General features: G+C 30.8%; 2 protein-coding genes across 2 annotated transcripts; one reads left to right on the plus strand and one right to left on the minus strand.

Annotated features, from left to right (window-relative positions):
- Positions 1–271: 271 nt before the first annotated feature.
- LOC123703832 (prostamide/prostaglandin F synthase-like) lies at positions 272–10708 on the plus strand. The gene is made up of 7 exons (XM_045651994.1): positions 272–438; positions 3229–3324; positions 3677–3785; positions 4677–4805; positions 7814–7947; positions 8546–8617; positions 9236–10708. The coding sequence occupies exons 1-7, from the start codon at positions 379–381 to the stop codon at positions 9251–9253; spliced, it is 618 nt and encodes a 205-aa protein (XP_045507950.1). The 5' UTR covers positions 272–378; the 3' UTR covers positions 9254–10708.
- Positions 10709–12610: 1902 nt separating this feature from the next.
- Positions 12611–14877, minus strand: LOC123703781. Its single transcript, XM_045651932.1, has 2 exons — positions 14691–14877; positions 12611–13689 (listed from the first exon to the last, which is right to left on the minus strand). The coding sequence occupies exon 2, from the start codon at positions 13680–13682 to the stop codon at positions 12798–12800; it is 885 nt and encodes a 294-aa protein (XP_045507888.1). The 5' UTR covers positions 13683–13689; positions 14691–14877; the 3' UTR covers positions 12611–12797.
- Positions 14878–16487: the final 1610 nt, after the last annotated feature.

The following is a 16487-nucleotide window of genomic DNA, read 5'->3' on the forward strand; positions in this document are numbered from 1 at the left end:
AACCTTCCTCTTGAATCACTCTATCTATTAAAAAAACAATATCAAAATCCGTTGCGTAGTTTTAAAGATTTAAGGATACAAAGGGACATAGGGACAGAGAAAGCGAGTTGCGACTTCGTGTAGCTGTAGTGATTAGTTCACCCACAGTTCACCAAATATATTTTTTTTCTGGCAAATAATAAAAATTAAAATGTCAATTGTCATTTGTCTCACCGTAATTCAAAGTCAAATTAATTCTCAGCCATTCTCAGCCAAGTTTGAAACAGTTTTTTTAGTAAACCGGCGAGCGAAGTTGCGCTGTTTTTTCTATCATAAATAAAGTTGTGTGGTGGAATAATTGCAATTGGTATCATATTTAATTAGACATTATTATTCACGATGTCTTTGGATTTATCTACGATTGCTAATATAAAAGTTAAAAGTATTCCCGGCGAGGAGGTAAGAAAATACAGTACCTACCTAATTTTTTAAAGTTTAAATATCAGATAAAAATAAAAAAAATTAAAACAACAGAATATCTCAGAGTTAATGAGTCTGAATGAAATGAAGAGATATTTGTTGCGAAAAACATTAATAGCTGACCTAAAACTACTGAAGCTTGAATCGAAGTGTAACCGATAACTCTAGAAAAAATGTACAAGGAAATAACGCAATAAAATATCCGGTTTTTCATAGTAGGTAATTATGAAGTCTTGTAGATATTTTTTATTCAACTAGTCTAGGAAGAATAGTGTCTATATTTATAATAAAATATGATTATTGCAACCAATGTGGTGCTTGTATATCCACCAAAATAATATAAAATTTATAATAGGTAAAAGTTTTAAACATTCTGCCAACCTCAGAAATTTTTAAACAATTATCTATATTGTAAATTTAATAATATGAAATAAGTAGTAAAGTAAAGTACTTAGCAGAAGTAAACATACTGCAATACAATATTTTATCATTATATTCTTTAGAGTTCTATCATTAGTGTAGAAGGGTTTTTAAGCTATTGCATAGCTTCTATCGCGGGCCATGAGCGCGGGGACCGATTCGAGAAATTCCGTAATGAAAAGTGCCCGAGTGCCACTCATCATTTTTTTTTTATTATTGTTAGAATTAAAAAAAATTACCAGTGAGAATATTTATTAGTTTTACCGGCCATTAACTGCTAAAAGTGCATTTAAATATTGATATGGTCTAGTGGGGTAAGGGGCAGATGCATTATGCATACCGCATGCATGTATTTTGGACATCTCCTTGGTACAGTGGTTGACGCGTGAGCATAGAACCAAGGGGTCTTAGGTTCGATTTCCGGTGGAGATGAAAAAAAATGTCTCAGTCTGGCAGGACACAGAAAGCTGATCACCTACTTGTCCCTAAAAGAATATCGATCAGTGAAACAGATGCATGCATAATGCATCTTGATGTATTTCATATTATTTCTAATTAATTTAAAAATTTAATCCAGCCAATCTAACAAAACAACAAGCTTATGAAACAATAGGCTAATGACATTGTTAAAATATTTAAGATAATAAAGTAATTAGGTATAATTAATAATTATCTATATATATAAAACTCAAAGGTGACTGATATAGTGATCTATCAACGCACAGCCCAAACCACTGGACGTATCGGGCTGAAATTTGGCATGCAGGTAGATGTCATAACGTAGGCGTCCCCTAAGAAAGGATTTCCCGAAATTCTTGCGGGAACGGGGAAAAACGGGGATGCACGTACAAAGTCGTGGGCGGAAGCTCGTTTAAATAATATAAGCAATAACTCTGTCAATATCCATTTTTATCATGTCATTAATAATATCTATAACTTACTAGATTACCGCCCGCGGCTTCGCCCACTTTGTCTAAAACAATTTGAGATTTATACTATCCTATCTCTCAAGTTGTATTGAACTGCACATGGTGTGCGAATTTTATTATAATCGGTTAAGTGGTTTAGGAGTCCATTGAGGACAAATATTGTGACATGAGATTTATATTGTATTAAGATTTAGATTGTAATGTAAGTAAATATCAAAACAGATATTCCTAAACTAATATTTGCTTACGACTTAACATGACTTGTTTAAAACTTAACTACATAGTAAAAACTTTCTTGACAACCACTCTTATCTTTACCTCTCTATTTTTTTACTATTTGTTGCATGTCACTTGTAAGTAATAATAATACAATGATTAGGTATTTAAAAAGAGGATTATTGCCTCATAGATTGTACATATCTTTTTTATCTTATCAGCCTAATCAATATTTTGAAGAGTAACTAGTATTGTTATAAATATTTCATGTAGCAACTATTTATTTAAAATAGTAATATAATATAAATAATAATACTTTTTTTAAATTTGTACTATTTGTAATAGTTATTAACCTAATTGAAGTTGTTTGAATTCGAAAGACGCTGTTAAATAAAGAGGCTAGAAAATTAATTGAACAGCTGATAAGATAGTTGATCATTTGAAATTCTTTTACGAAAGATATGTATTATAAAAAAAGAAAGGTTTGTATGTATGTATGGTTTTCATGCATAAACTACTGAACTGATTATAATGAAATTTAGCACACATAAAGGGTAACTTGGATTAACACATAGGATAGGTTTTATCCCACGGGAACGAGAACTATGCTTGGTGAAAAGCTAGTCTATAATAATACAATAAATACAAACTAAACCATGTTTTAAAAAGATATCACCAATCCTTGATAAGTACAAAGTTTGAATTAAATCTGTCCAATTAACTAAAATGGGTCTAAATCGAGTCTAAAGGAATTGGTTACATACAAACATACAGGTGAAAGCTAGTAAAAGCATGTTATCACTGCATAGTATAAAGTATAGAACAATGTAGCTGTCTGTATGTCTGTATGGCGTATGCTTAGATCTTTAAAAACAGATTTTGATGCGTTTTTTAATAGATAGTGTGAATCTCGAATATTGGTATAACTATTACTAGCTTTGCCCCGTGGTTTTACACGCATTGCTCCGCTCCTGTTGGTCTGAGCGTAATGTTATATAGCCTATAGCCTTCCTCGATAAATGGGCTATCTAACACCGAAATAATTTTTCATATCGGACCATTAGTTTTTGAGATTAGCACGTTCAAACAAACAGAGTCTTCAGCTTTATAATATTCAATAATTTATTAATAATTATATAGATTAGGTTTTAGACAAACGGACGGAAAGCTAGTTAAAAATAATTAGTCATTTTTTTGTTTATAGACGGTAGAATTGCAGAAGTTTTGGCAGGATCAAAATGTGGTGATTGTTTTCTTTCGCCGATGGGGCTGCATGTTTTGCAGACTGTGGGCTAAAGAAGTAAGTTGTTTTATATGTTTTCTTAATGAAATATATGTAAAGTTTATAATTATAGTTAAAATTGCAGTCAATTTTGTTGTTCCAGTTTCGACATCGACCGGGTTAAAAACAAATAAAAAAAATGGACTTGTGATAGATTTTTTGAAAAATTGTGTTGTGAAAGTTAATCATGAAAAGCTTTTTTTTTTAAATATAAGCATTTTTAACTTACAGATTAGCATTAAACGTGATTTAATGTTTTTTCCATGCATGCTATTTTAATTAAGATTGAGGGTAGAAACATCAAATATAATCGATATATAATATTATTACATGTCTGTATTTTAGAAACGTTTTTTATATTTTTTCTCAGCTGGGCGACATCGCACCTGTCCTAAAGAATAACAACATTCGTTTGGTCGGCGTGGGCGTTGAAGAGACCGGTTCTAAGGAATTCATAGACGGAAAATATTTTGATGGTGGTAAGTACTAATAGTTGTTTTATGGTTACTATATAGCTTTGTTATATTGTAATTTGTAAGGCGGATGATTACTAAATAGTTACTACGCAGAACAAGTTAGTCTCAGAAGGAAAGTTTGAAATGAAAAATATACTCGGATAATCTTAATATATATAAATCTCGTGTCACAATGTTTGTCCTCAATGGACTCCTAAACCACTTAACCGATTATAATAAAATTCGCACACCATGTGCAGTTCGATCCAACTTGAAAGATAGGATAGTTTAAATCTCAAATCGTCTTAGAGAAAGCGGGCAAAGCCGCGGGCGGTAAGCTAGTATATTTATAGGGATAAGCTACTGTATAAAAATAATAATGTAGTTAAGGCAGCGGGGAATCAATCAAAATTTTCACAAAAAATGAGGAAAAATATTGCTTTTGAGACCAGACGAAGTTGTTGTTTTGTTGTTTTCATATTACAATGCTGTTTTGTCGAATTGTCAAATGTATGTTTCATCGGGATAAGTGCAGTAGTAGTAGTAGTAGTTCTAGAAATTTTTATTTTGACATTGATAATGAGATGTTTTTGTCTCTTGCACTGTGTTATCTATACAAATATGTAAATAGAATTTGTGCATATGTTTATAATAGCTTTTTATCAAAGTAACATAAGCAGAGAACAACTTTTATTAAGTCTTTCTGTTTACCTGTCTTTATGTTTTACTGTCTATCTGTTTGTCTGTATTTATTGTTCGTATCGTATGTACGTTTATCCTTATATGATAGGATATTATATTTCAATATCTGTCCGTGCATCTGTATGTCTATTTGCCTGTCGGTCCGTCTGTTGATTTTCTCACTTTTTTTCTGCCATTTTTTGTATTTTTTTTTACATTTTTTGTTATTTTCAGAACTATACTACGTCGAGGACCGTTCGACATACCAAAAGCTCGGCTTCAAGCGGTTCAACTTGGTCACCATTATGACGTCACTTTTGTGGAAGCAGTCGCGAGAAGCGATTGCTAAAGGGAATCGTATGGGTGCGTTTAAGTTGTTATTTATTAAAGTTTGTTAACCGTCTTTACGAGAAGCAGGGTTATGTTTATGGAATTATTAACTAGCTACAATGCTAGTGATAACTGGATAGAAACCAGAGGAAGCCTATGTGCTAAGCTAGTTTAAAATATTATTTCGATACGAATACGACAGCGAAACGGGTAGAAGTTATGGAAATATATTGTGTTAACGTCAGGTATTTCTATAGTTTTGTTGCTATGTTTATAATGTTTTCACTCAAAAACTACTGGACTGATTTCAAAAATTATTTCACCAGCAGTAAGATACATTATTTCTTTGTAACATAGGCTAAATTTTATTTTTTTTATTTAGTAACATAAACACAAAACAACATAAAATAAACAATAACATGTTATTTTATTTCATAAAGATAGCTTAAAAGAACAACATGACATTAAATAGTCCTATACACGTTCCTTGCAAGAGAAATTGCTTTTTCCATTCATTATGAGTTTCATAAGAATAGCAATCATTATGTACAAAGAAAAAATAACAGCCCATTATAATAATGGCTGTCAATAACTATGCAAACACATGATAACCTTTCGCTTTTTTATAATTCAACGACCTGTATTATCGACTTTGATGATGACTAAATGGTATGCCATTATAAAGGTAATTTATTGAATTTTCTATTTGAGTAAATGTGTCAGTTTTACTGTATATTTATCGAATTTTTTTTCAATTACTTTTAGGGATTGGAAAGCCAAGCCACTACATAGTATAAAACAAAGTCGCTTTCTCTGTCCCTATGTCCCTTTGTATACTTAAATCTTGATGCTTTTTTTGATAGATATAGAGTGATTCAAGAGGAAGGTTTTAGTATATAATTTATTAGGTTTTAAAGCGGGCGAAGCCGCGGGCGGTAAGCTAGTTAAAGTATATAGGTTTAACACTTTCAGCTATGGGATGTAATTACATACTGATAACAATATTTCTTTTTTGTTCACTAACCTCCCACTCAAGAGCCTTACGAAAACTCTGAACCTTAGAAAATGTATTTATGAAGTAGATATTTTAGTGTAGTGTATTTCTAGTTTCTAGTGTTAGTTAAAATTTTATTAACATAACATTTTTTTCAACAACTTCAACTAAAATACGATAGTAATAATATATGTATACGTATCTATAATCTATATGATAAGAAAAAACTAGTTTTTAAATTTGTCGCTTACCGGAGTATCCAAATATTCGCAATCCATTAACAAAAAATTTATTATCATCATACACATACTTAATTAAATATCAATGAATTAAAAATTTTATATCAATCTTAGATTACAAAATAAAGTACAGATGGAGCATGACAACCGCCCGTCGCCCTTGTCAAAGAAAATACGAAATCAAAAACAAATACGTCGCTGCACAAGTGCTATAGCGCATATAGTGTCATGCAATACGTCAAAAAGGGTTTGCAATTTTAGTAAAAAAATGCCGTCTTGTGATAATAAAACGCTGAAAAATTTGTTCCCGAAAACAAAAAAAAAGATAAAACATCGTTTCACAGGTTTTCTGTAGATTATTTGGCTGATTTATTTCTTTAATACGAATAATAATTTTACAGATATGAAGGAATACAAAACTTCAACGTATGTTGCCAGTATTTTGAAAATGAATTTGCCATTTTTATTGGTAAAACGGTAAAATGGTTAAAAGATCTTCAGGGTAATGCTGTTGGATTTTTCGATCGTGAATGTGATTATTTGTATAGTGCACTAAAGGTTCATGATAATTATTAGATTATTTTAATAAGCATAATACATTATTTTGTTACTTTTATAAAGCTTAAAAACGTCAGAGTCGTTTTCGCTAGCGATTTAATTTATGTGAACTCCATGATGGATATGATGAAAATAAAATGTCCCGTATTCTCGACTAAAAACTACCGCTATTCGTATTCATATATTATGAAAAATAAAAAATAATATAATTATTATAGTTAATATTGAAACTTTTTTTATGTAATTTATTTAATAAAAAATTGAATACAATTATTTTGTCCATATATAACTTTAGTAGGCAGGTACTTTATGTAATAAAAGAATTTAAATAAAAATTAAAACTTGACTTCTCATTTATGTATATAGCCTACGTCACTACCGCCACTAACTTAATAATTCAGATCATGAGGTTTCATTCAATGAAACCTCACAACTCAAAATCGGTCCAACGGTTTATACTGCAGGGCGTGTCAAAGAAATATTATACATACATACATATAAACTCTAAAAACATAACCCTCTTTTTTCTGTAGTCGGGGAAAAATTTGGGAAATTTTTCAATATCTGGCAACATTACACGCACACAGAAGCACCGTGTACGTACAGTGCAGCGGCGAAATGACAGCACACATAGCTTTATTGAAAATGACGATAAATTATTCGGTTTAGTTCGGCAACGCTCCATCTGTCTTTTATTTTGTAATCTAAGATATCAATAATAAAAACAGGTCTGGAAAACGATTTAATCGGTGACGGTTTACAAAATGGCGGCGTTCTATTATTGAAAAAGGGCGGGAAAATCGTCCTTTATTACGCGCAATACGCGCCAAGCGACCGTTTGAATAATTTGGATATATGCAAGGTCTATTGTGTTTTTTTGTATATTATGTGTATGTTGTTTACATTGGTTTATTACTACAGTAGATTAACTATATACAACGCGTTCAAAATTATAGACAAACAACTTTTTTTGTTTACGATTAATATTCATGGCAGAACCAAAATGACATAACTTTAATTTTGCACGAAATTTTACCTTATTACATTAGGTATTAGGAAATATAGGTTCGTAGGTTAAAATAATTGTGCAATGAGACCATAGAGAGGAAAAATGATAATCTCATGATGCGTTTGAGCAGTTTTTATGTTTTTTAACCGACTTCAAAAAAAGGAGGAGGTTCTCAATTCGACCGTACTTATATATTTTTTGGTATTTTTACTGTAGTAGTAAACCAATGGTTCGTAATTAGGTCTAGGTGGGGATTTAAAAGGTGATTGGGTGCAAACTGGCGGCGCTCTATTGGTGGAAAAGGGCGGGAATATCCTCAACCATTTTAAACAGACGGGTCCGAGCGATCATTTGTCGAATGAGGAGATTTTGAAGGTAGGTGTAGATGTAAAATATATTAAATGTATACAAAAAATTTTTCTACATTTAATATATTTTTAATATTTAAGAGTAGATAGGAAACTTAGAGCTAGCGCGCAAGAGCAACTTTTGTCTGCGCAACTATTTTGTCTCTCCCATCAACTCTATGGGCTAGTAAGAAAGTGCGCGCACGTAGCGACGCAACTCCCCATAGAGTTGATGGGAGAGACTCAATAGTTGCGGAGACAAAAGTTGCTCTTGCGCGCTAGGTCTTAAGGAATATGCAGACAAGTGATTCTTGATTTTTGTTGTTTTTGATTATTCAATGTAAATCCAAAATATCAAGTTTATAAGGTTTTTATGATAATAATAATTTAATCATGGATTTCATAACATTGCTCCTAAAACTGTAAGCTTGTTTATGTGAAAGCCAATAAGATATTTAATGATTTATGGAAATAATAAATTTCTATATAGTTGGTAGGATATTATTTTCTTCTACCCTCAATTTTTAATAGAGTAAAAGTGTTTTAACCCAGTCTTTTTCCTTCCAAATACAACTTGCATGCAAAAATAAATATAATTTATTATATAATTTATTATATAATTCCAGAGTTTCGGCCTGGAGCACGAGTACAACGCGGAAACAATGGCGAACAAGAAACGTGACGACGTCGAATGTTCCGTACGTAATAATATTAATTAGAATTCACTACTTGTTTATATTGTTGAGATAATAATCTATAGATAAAACATATTTTTATATATTCATCGTAAGTAAAATTGAATGAATTTGAATGGTTTCATTTTGAATGGTTTTGTTGTACTTTTATTTTATAAGACTGTTGTACAATAAAGAGTAAATAAATAAATAAATAAAATGTATAATATTCAGATCCCTCTATGTATTGTAACGTAGTGTAGTCATTGAAAAAAAACTCCGTGTGTCACTCGGGGAGTGGGGCGGTTGCGCTATTGCATGCTATGCCTTCAAGCCACACCTGCGCCCGTCCCCGTGGGGAGCGTGAGGTTTTTTCGTTACGGAATTTCTCGATTCGGTCCCCGCGCTCAAGGCCCGCGATAGAAGCTATGCAATAACTTAATAAATGAAATGATAATCCTTAATTGTATAAAAAACACATGAAAGCAAACAATGCATTTAAAAAGAGCAAAAGGGGCCTTATCGCTAGGTCGCAATCTCCACCAGACAACCCTTACTTTGATTTTTATGAAAGTTATTTCATAACAATTATACGTTTATTTATATATTTATTTTTATATTGATAAACATTTTTTTTCTCAGGATGAGGCGAAACCCTAAACAGTAGTAACCAGCATCAACTATTTAGATTTAGCCGTAGTTTTATCACACTTATAAGATTTTCTTTTTATTTTTATATTTGTTACGTTTAAAAAACTTTTAAGAACTTAATAGTTATTCAATAAAAAATTTAATCGTTAAAAGACACTAAAAACCTATATTTCAATCTCTTATTAAATGTAACAAGTATAATATATTATGTTTATTTGAATATTGTAACTTATTTTAATCTCTGGTACTTGTAGCCTTTGTAATTTAGTTTTGCACAAAGTAATCTAAAGAGATATCAGTTAATTTGCATTCATGTAGAAAAACATACGGGACCACTTTTTGTGTAGAATTATTTTGATTGTAGAAACAATATTTAATAAAATCTGTAAACACATTATAAATTACACAGTTCGCTTGTAAAATATGTATACTTAAATGAATATTTTTGTCCTGGTAAAATTAAAAACTGATTTAAGAAATGGAATGTAGAAACGTTGTATAAAAAACTACAATAGGATTAATTAAAATAAACTTGCCCGTTTTAAAATTTATGGCATATATTTAATATTAATTTTTATTTTAAAGACTGCCTAAAAATATTTATGAACAGGTGTTGGTGTAGGTGTATATATTGTACTTGTGTTAAGTTTCATTTCTTTATTTTTTAAGAAAGGTAACATAAAGGTAAAAACTTCAGAACCGGTAAGGTAATAGCATCGAATTCATATGAAAACTAATGTATGATCAATAATATAATATTTTATTAATAAAAAAAATCAACTAGTTTACATAAAATAATATGACGTAACGTAATTTTAATTTAAAAACTACATAAAATTGTAAACCATTAATTCCTTAAACAGAAGCGAAATCCTAAACCCTGGATACAATCCTTGACGGAATGTCCTTTGGCGCCAATTCACACTATATGGACGGAAAGAAGGTGCAAAAACACTAGAGTGTAATAAAATATGTCAAATGAATGCGCGGCCGATACGATTTTTAATCTGTGTTAAAAAGTTCGCCTAGTTTTGGCGCGTTTGTGTGATTTTTTTGTTTGTAAAAGTTGACTTTTTTCGTAGTTACGTCAGCGTAATAATAATTGTCTTGTTTTGTGTTTTTATTATATTTTATGTAAATTGTTATAATTTATATACTTTGTGCTCAAAATTAGCAGAAAATACTGGATTTCTATTTTGTTTGCAATGTTGTTAAATACTACTTCTACGAATAGGTACATGATAAACTGCTGTATAAATAAGGTCGTTTTTGAACTAATAAATTTCAAAATTAAAAAAAAATGGGTGTATAAATAAAATATCACTGCGATTTTTATACTAAATTCTTTATTATTGTTTAGGTTTTAAAGGTACTGATCTAATTATTTTACTGTACAAACCATCTGGAGTGTAATTCGTCCATTATTTGTCATTTGACATGTTAACTGATAGATATGCTATCCAGAACATACAAGAAGCTTATATCTAATACACTGGAGATTGCACTATGACCAATAACTTGTAACAAGAAAATATGATCTAGAATGACGTCAGTCATGTTTTTTGTCTCTTTCTGTTGAGTGACCACGCTGGTTTGTAAATTCAGGATTTTTCAAAATAGAAAAAACTAAAAATCATGGTCTATAAATAATAACGACAAAGGTATATTTTTAACAGTATTTATATTATAATATTATGGTCATACTTTATAGGTACATACAATTTTAATTGGTATAGAATGATAGTTTTAAACAACTTTTGGCTACAAAGCTTGGATATGAACCGATATATAGCATTAACATCCTTTGTAAATAGAGGAAAGTTGTGATTTGCATCAGATGCTGTTTACCAAATTGTAAGCTACTCAGATCTTCTTTTGAAACGCGTTGCGCCACGGTCTGCGTCACGTCACGCCACTGGTCAATTTCAAGCCAAAATCATCAAAGAAAAACTGTTTAGCGGCCTTGCACAAATTTCAGCTAACTTTACAAAGTTTATTTTTCAAAAGGTATTTTTTTCTGGGTCGTAATCCTCAGTAACCTTGATGGGCACATATATTTCTTTTTATTTTACTTTTTGGAAAGCTGAAATACGTAAAACAAAAAAATATAAGGTAAGTTAAAAAAGTATAAATTTCAATGTAAAAACGAACAATCTTATAACTACATGTGAGTGCAATACCGATGTCGTGTGTTGTTTCATTACTAGTAACAATCTTTAAAATGGTGTTCTAAATTTTCATCATAATATTGTTATTACAATATATTCTCCTCGCTATCCATAAAAACTCGTCATCATGGTTACCTTACTTGTTAAATTTGTTTATTGAAAACTTGTTGAAAAATGATAAAGTATTGGGGAAATAACAAATTTAACATGACTGCTTACTAAAATGATGCTAAATTAGACAATTTTTGCCATTGAAATGATTCTAAACAGGTAAATGCAGGAGTATTGAGGAATATTGTAAATAACGTAAATATACACTTGCCTGTGAAATTCTATGCCAGAATTCGGTGTCCAAACGCTTCTGCAATTTTGCACAATACAATGCATTCTTTATATTCGGAAAATATTCATTAAATAAGCAACAATATTAACTTAAATATTCGAAGCGACGCAATTTTTTTGACACACATGCCATATTGACAAAGTGAGAGTTGCTACAATTTTATTATGGTGACTACCCATAATCAGGGAGTATCGCTTTTTAATAATTGGTTCAGATACTTATTTTATTTAGCATAAATAATAATTGTCTCATCCAACAATGCTTCTGAATGACGTTTTTGGCAATTTATCAACAAACTCATGTACAAAAACTAACCTTTTGCACAGAATATTACAGCATACATAGTAGCCTTGGGAAAACTTCGTATTAACAGTGGCAATACCAAGTTAGGTGTGAAAGTGATAAAAAACATGAACTGGGCAATATTTTCTTGTTACACGTCAGTGTTCATACCGAAATCTCCAGTGTATTAGATATAAGCTTCTTGAGAACATATTATACAGAACTTGTGAAACTGGCCGTTAAAAGTTGTAAATGAATAATATTTTGTATGGAATTTTGATGAGACTGATTTATAAAGTGATAAAGGTTGTTGGTTTAGTTAAAAGTTACATTCGAACATGGTTTAAATTTATAATAAAATTTATTTTTACTATTGACTGTTGGTTCCTTCAAAGTATAAACTATTGCTTATTAAAAGTATGTTAATCAATAATATGCTCAAATATTGTATATTGTTGTGAAAAAAAAGGAAAGTGTAAAAATTTATAAAAATTGTAAAAGTATAATCACGGACAATGTATTAATATTAATATTTAAATAAATATATTTATTTTAATACTTTGTTTTATTTTATAGAAGCATATTTTTAAATGGTGTTAACAAAGAGTTATTAAAGCCATAAAATATCACACATCAAGTCATCGTTTTTGCATCAATATACTGTGGATTTCAATTTTCATACAATTATTCTTTATCTTAATTCAATAACTTATAAGGGCTTGTATATTTTTACTTTGACTTACTTTTTACCAAGTATTACTTATCCATATTCATAGTACTTAATATACTTTTTAAGATGTCTTCCATAACCTTTCGTGGTAACTACACATTTATTGGCTGTTGGTGATAAATAATATAATTTCTTATCTGTGCCATCATAATAGATAATATCATTATCACCATCAAAAACTACAATAAAAGCCGAACCTCTGCTGAACGCACCTATTTCTTTCAATATTCTTCTATTATGTATATAATGCATTTTATATACAGCTCTAGTAAATGGCTGTATAAAATACGCATCACTATGTTTATCTGTGGTCAAATAGTATATTTCGTCTTCAAACAACTCGGCAGTTTTCCCGCCTTTTGGCAACAGATAAATAGAAAAATTGTGCATAAAGTAAATGTCACCGCGCTTGTCAACAATAAAGTCATCGACCTGATATTCAGTGCCTGGTATCAATTTAGATTTCTTATCTTCAAACGTGTAAATTCCTTTCTTACGAAATTCTGAATAGTACAACTTGTCTTCATAGTGAAGATGCCATATTGTTTTGTCTTTTAGACCATAGAGTTCAGTGAAGTTTTTTACTGGATTATGCCTGTATAGACCAAGGACTCCTGTCATGTATAAATCCTTTGTGGATTGGTCGACAGCAAGGCCGAAGCTAAAACCACTGTGATTAACATTTTCGAGCCGAACATTATCTAAATCAAAAGCACCCGTAAAGTCTTGAGATCGGTTTTGATAGTGGAAGTATAGAATGTTAGATGATCTGTCTATGGCTAATTGGCCGGAGAATTTGATTCCTTCTACGATTCTCTCTCGTCTGTAGCACACGGAGTGAAGGCAGGCTTGGCAGGAGGCGCGTTTGGCTGTTGTATATCCAAGCAGCGTGAAGAATAAGTATAAGATTTTCATATTATGTCTGAAAAAAAATTGAACGATATAAGCACGATGAAGATGTAAAGTGATAAATGAAAACCTGGAATATCTATTGTCTTGTTATAGACCAGTTGTAAATTATTATATTTCTATTATATCTGTATTTTGACGATTCAAAAACTTGACGGCTTGAAGCGAAGTCTATTTGAATAGATACATGTTTGAGTTTGAGTTAACTTTAGTGAGTTTAGAGGAGTTTTAGGATGTGGAACTAAGGACTTGATCGCTGCAGTTCCAATAACTGTTACAGAATAAATCGCTTCTGGCTCTATGGTTTGTTTTAGTTCCGAGTTCCTTCAAAAGATGGCGTTGAAATATATTCACGCTAAGCGGCGACTCAAACTTTTTCGTGTAATTAATAAAGAAAGTGCTAATGAAAAGTCTAAATTTATCTCGATCGATTATCGAGTCTGCCGTTGGGAATATTGTTCCCGGAAATATTAATAATGTAATGTAATTATTGTATTTTCTTCCGGCTTTTATACTTCCTCTGGGCATTGAATATTAAGAGTTTTCAATCAATATCTTCGTTGCTGTGTTCATATTTTATACTAGCTGCTCTGCGTTGTTTCACCCCCGTGGTCCCACTTCTGTTGGTCGTAGCATGATGATATATAGCCTATAACCTTCCTCGATAAATGGGCTATCTAGCACTGAAATAATTTTTCAAATCGGACCAGTAGCTCCCGAGATTAGCGCGTTCAAATAAACAAACAAACACTTCAGCTTTACAATATTAGTATAGATTGAAATATAATAAAAAAAACGAGATTATCAATCACTTCAAAATTAAATCTTAAATCTAGTTTTAACCATAAGTCATAGATAATATACATACTTAGGTACTTTACTAGTAGTTATATTAGCTCAATCTTTATTTATAGTGCTATAATAAATAATAATGAAGTTTTGCAAAAGCAGATACCTAGTCCACACTCGTAAGCAAATGATATTTTCATTAGATAATTTAATATTAAAACATACCGGTTATTAATATGTCCAATCCTTTAATAATTAGGTAATTCATTTATTTACCCAAATGAATAGGTATAACTTCATACACTTTTTATATTAAGTACAATTTATTTTAATACACGTTATATTAAGAGATATAGGAATCAACTAAGTTTATACAAAATGTTTTTAAGATGTGATTATCTCTCGACCTCTATTGACCATGTTTTTATCGATATAAATAAACAATAATATGAAATTGTCATTTTCCAGACGTCTAAAATCTTCTTCTGATATTGTGTTATTTCCTTGAATTAACAATAACATTGTAAACAATAATACATACTAAGAATACATATTTGTTTTGAACTAGCTGTTTAGTGCGGTTTCGACCGCGGACGCAAAAGCAAGTAATGTGTTATTCTGATACCTACATAAGCTACATCGCTATCTGCTTGTTCAAAATCTAATTAAAAATTAAAAAAAAAACTTTACAATTGGATATGTTTATTATTTATGTATAAATCCTATTATAATAAACCATAATCCATACTATAATATTATAAATGCGAAAGTAACTCTGTCTGTCTGTCTGTTACTCAATCACGCCTAAACTGCTGAACCAATTTGCATGAAATTTGGTATGGAGATATTTTGATACCCGAGAAATGACATAGGCTACCTTTTATTGCGAAATATGTACCACGGGCGAAGCCGGGGCGGACCTCTAGTTAATTATAAATACATAATCCAAGTTAACAATAATTTCAAAAATATTTTACACAAATACAAAACATATTCAAAATACATTTTCTCAATTTACATTGGTCATATATCTCATGATGGATGCAATACATTTTGGTTTTGACCTAGACGAGATAGGAATTATAATCGCGTGCGCTGACCTCGGAAAGTCGGCGTGATGTCATAGCTTGGGGTCAATTTTACCGACTGTGAAAATGTTAAATATTATGTAAGTATTGAAAAGTTTAAATTTAATTTAACCCATGTTTTAGCATTTTACTTGTCTATACTTTGCATTAGATAAATGCGTAAATAATCAAAGAAGATAGTAAACTTTATGAATTGTGATTTTGAATATTAAATAGTTAAATACGTGTGCCACGTGGGACACGGTAGGCACAAGATTTTAAATAAAAAAAGAATCATCAAAATTTGTTCAATGTTGTAGAATGTTGTGAAGTAACAAACACAAAAAAATACAGTCAAATTACCTCCTCTTTCTTGAAGTCGGTTGATTTCTACACCAAAAAGAAAAGAAATCTAAATAAGTATAGGTACTTAAGTATATTAGGTCTTGTCTTGTAAGATCCTCTTGAAGCTAACTAATAAATTACCACATCACTTCATTTCTCCAAAGACAAGATATCCATTATTCTTATTAAACTCGTGGTCACTCGATGGATATGTTTGGTCGATATCCAAGCTCTTGATTTGGGTTTTGGCAAGCGTAACAATGCGTGGATACTTTTATCTAGATAAGGCTGATTATAGGATAGTTTAAGAAGAAAGACATTGTGTATACCTGCACATAATATATTAAATAGGTAGGTATTATAATATGCGAAAGCGTAACTCTGTCTGTCTGTCTGTCTGCTACTCAACCAATTTGCATGAAATTTGGTATAGAGATATTTTGATACCCGAGAAAGGACATAGTTTTATCCCGGAAATCCCACGGGAACGGGAACTAGGTATGCGGGTTTTTCTTTGACTGCGCGGGTGAAGCTAGTATCTATACATACATATAATAAATCTGTAGAAGGGTCAATTCTGTACATTGAAAATATTGAAAAAATAAATAGC

The sequence above is a fragment of the Colias croceus genome, chromosome 27, assembly GCF_905220415.1.
Source record: "Colias croceus chromosome 27, ilColCroc2.1".
In the NCBI taxonomy this organism is placed as follows: domain Eukaryota; kingdom Metazoa; phylum Arthropoda; class Insecta; order Lepidoptera; family Pieridae; genus Colias; species Colias croceus.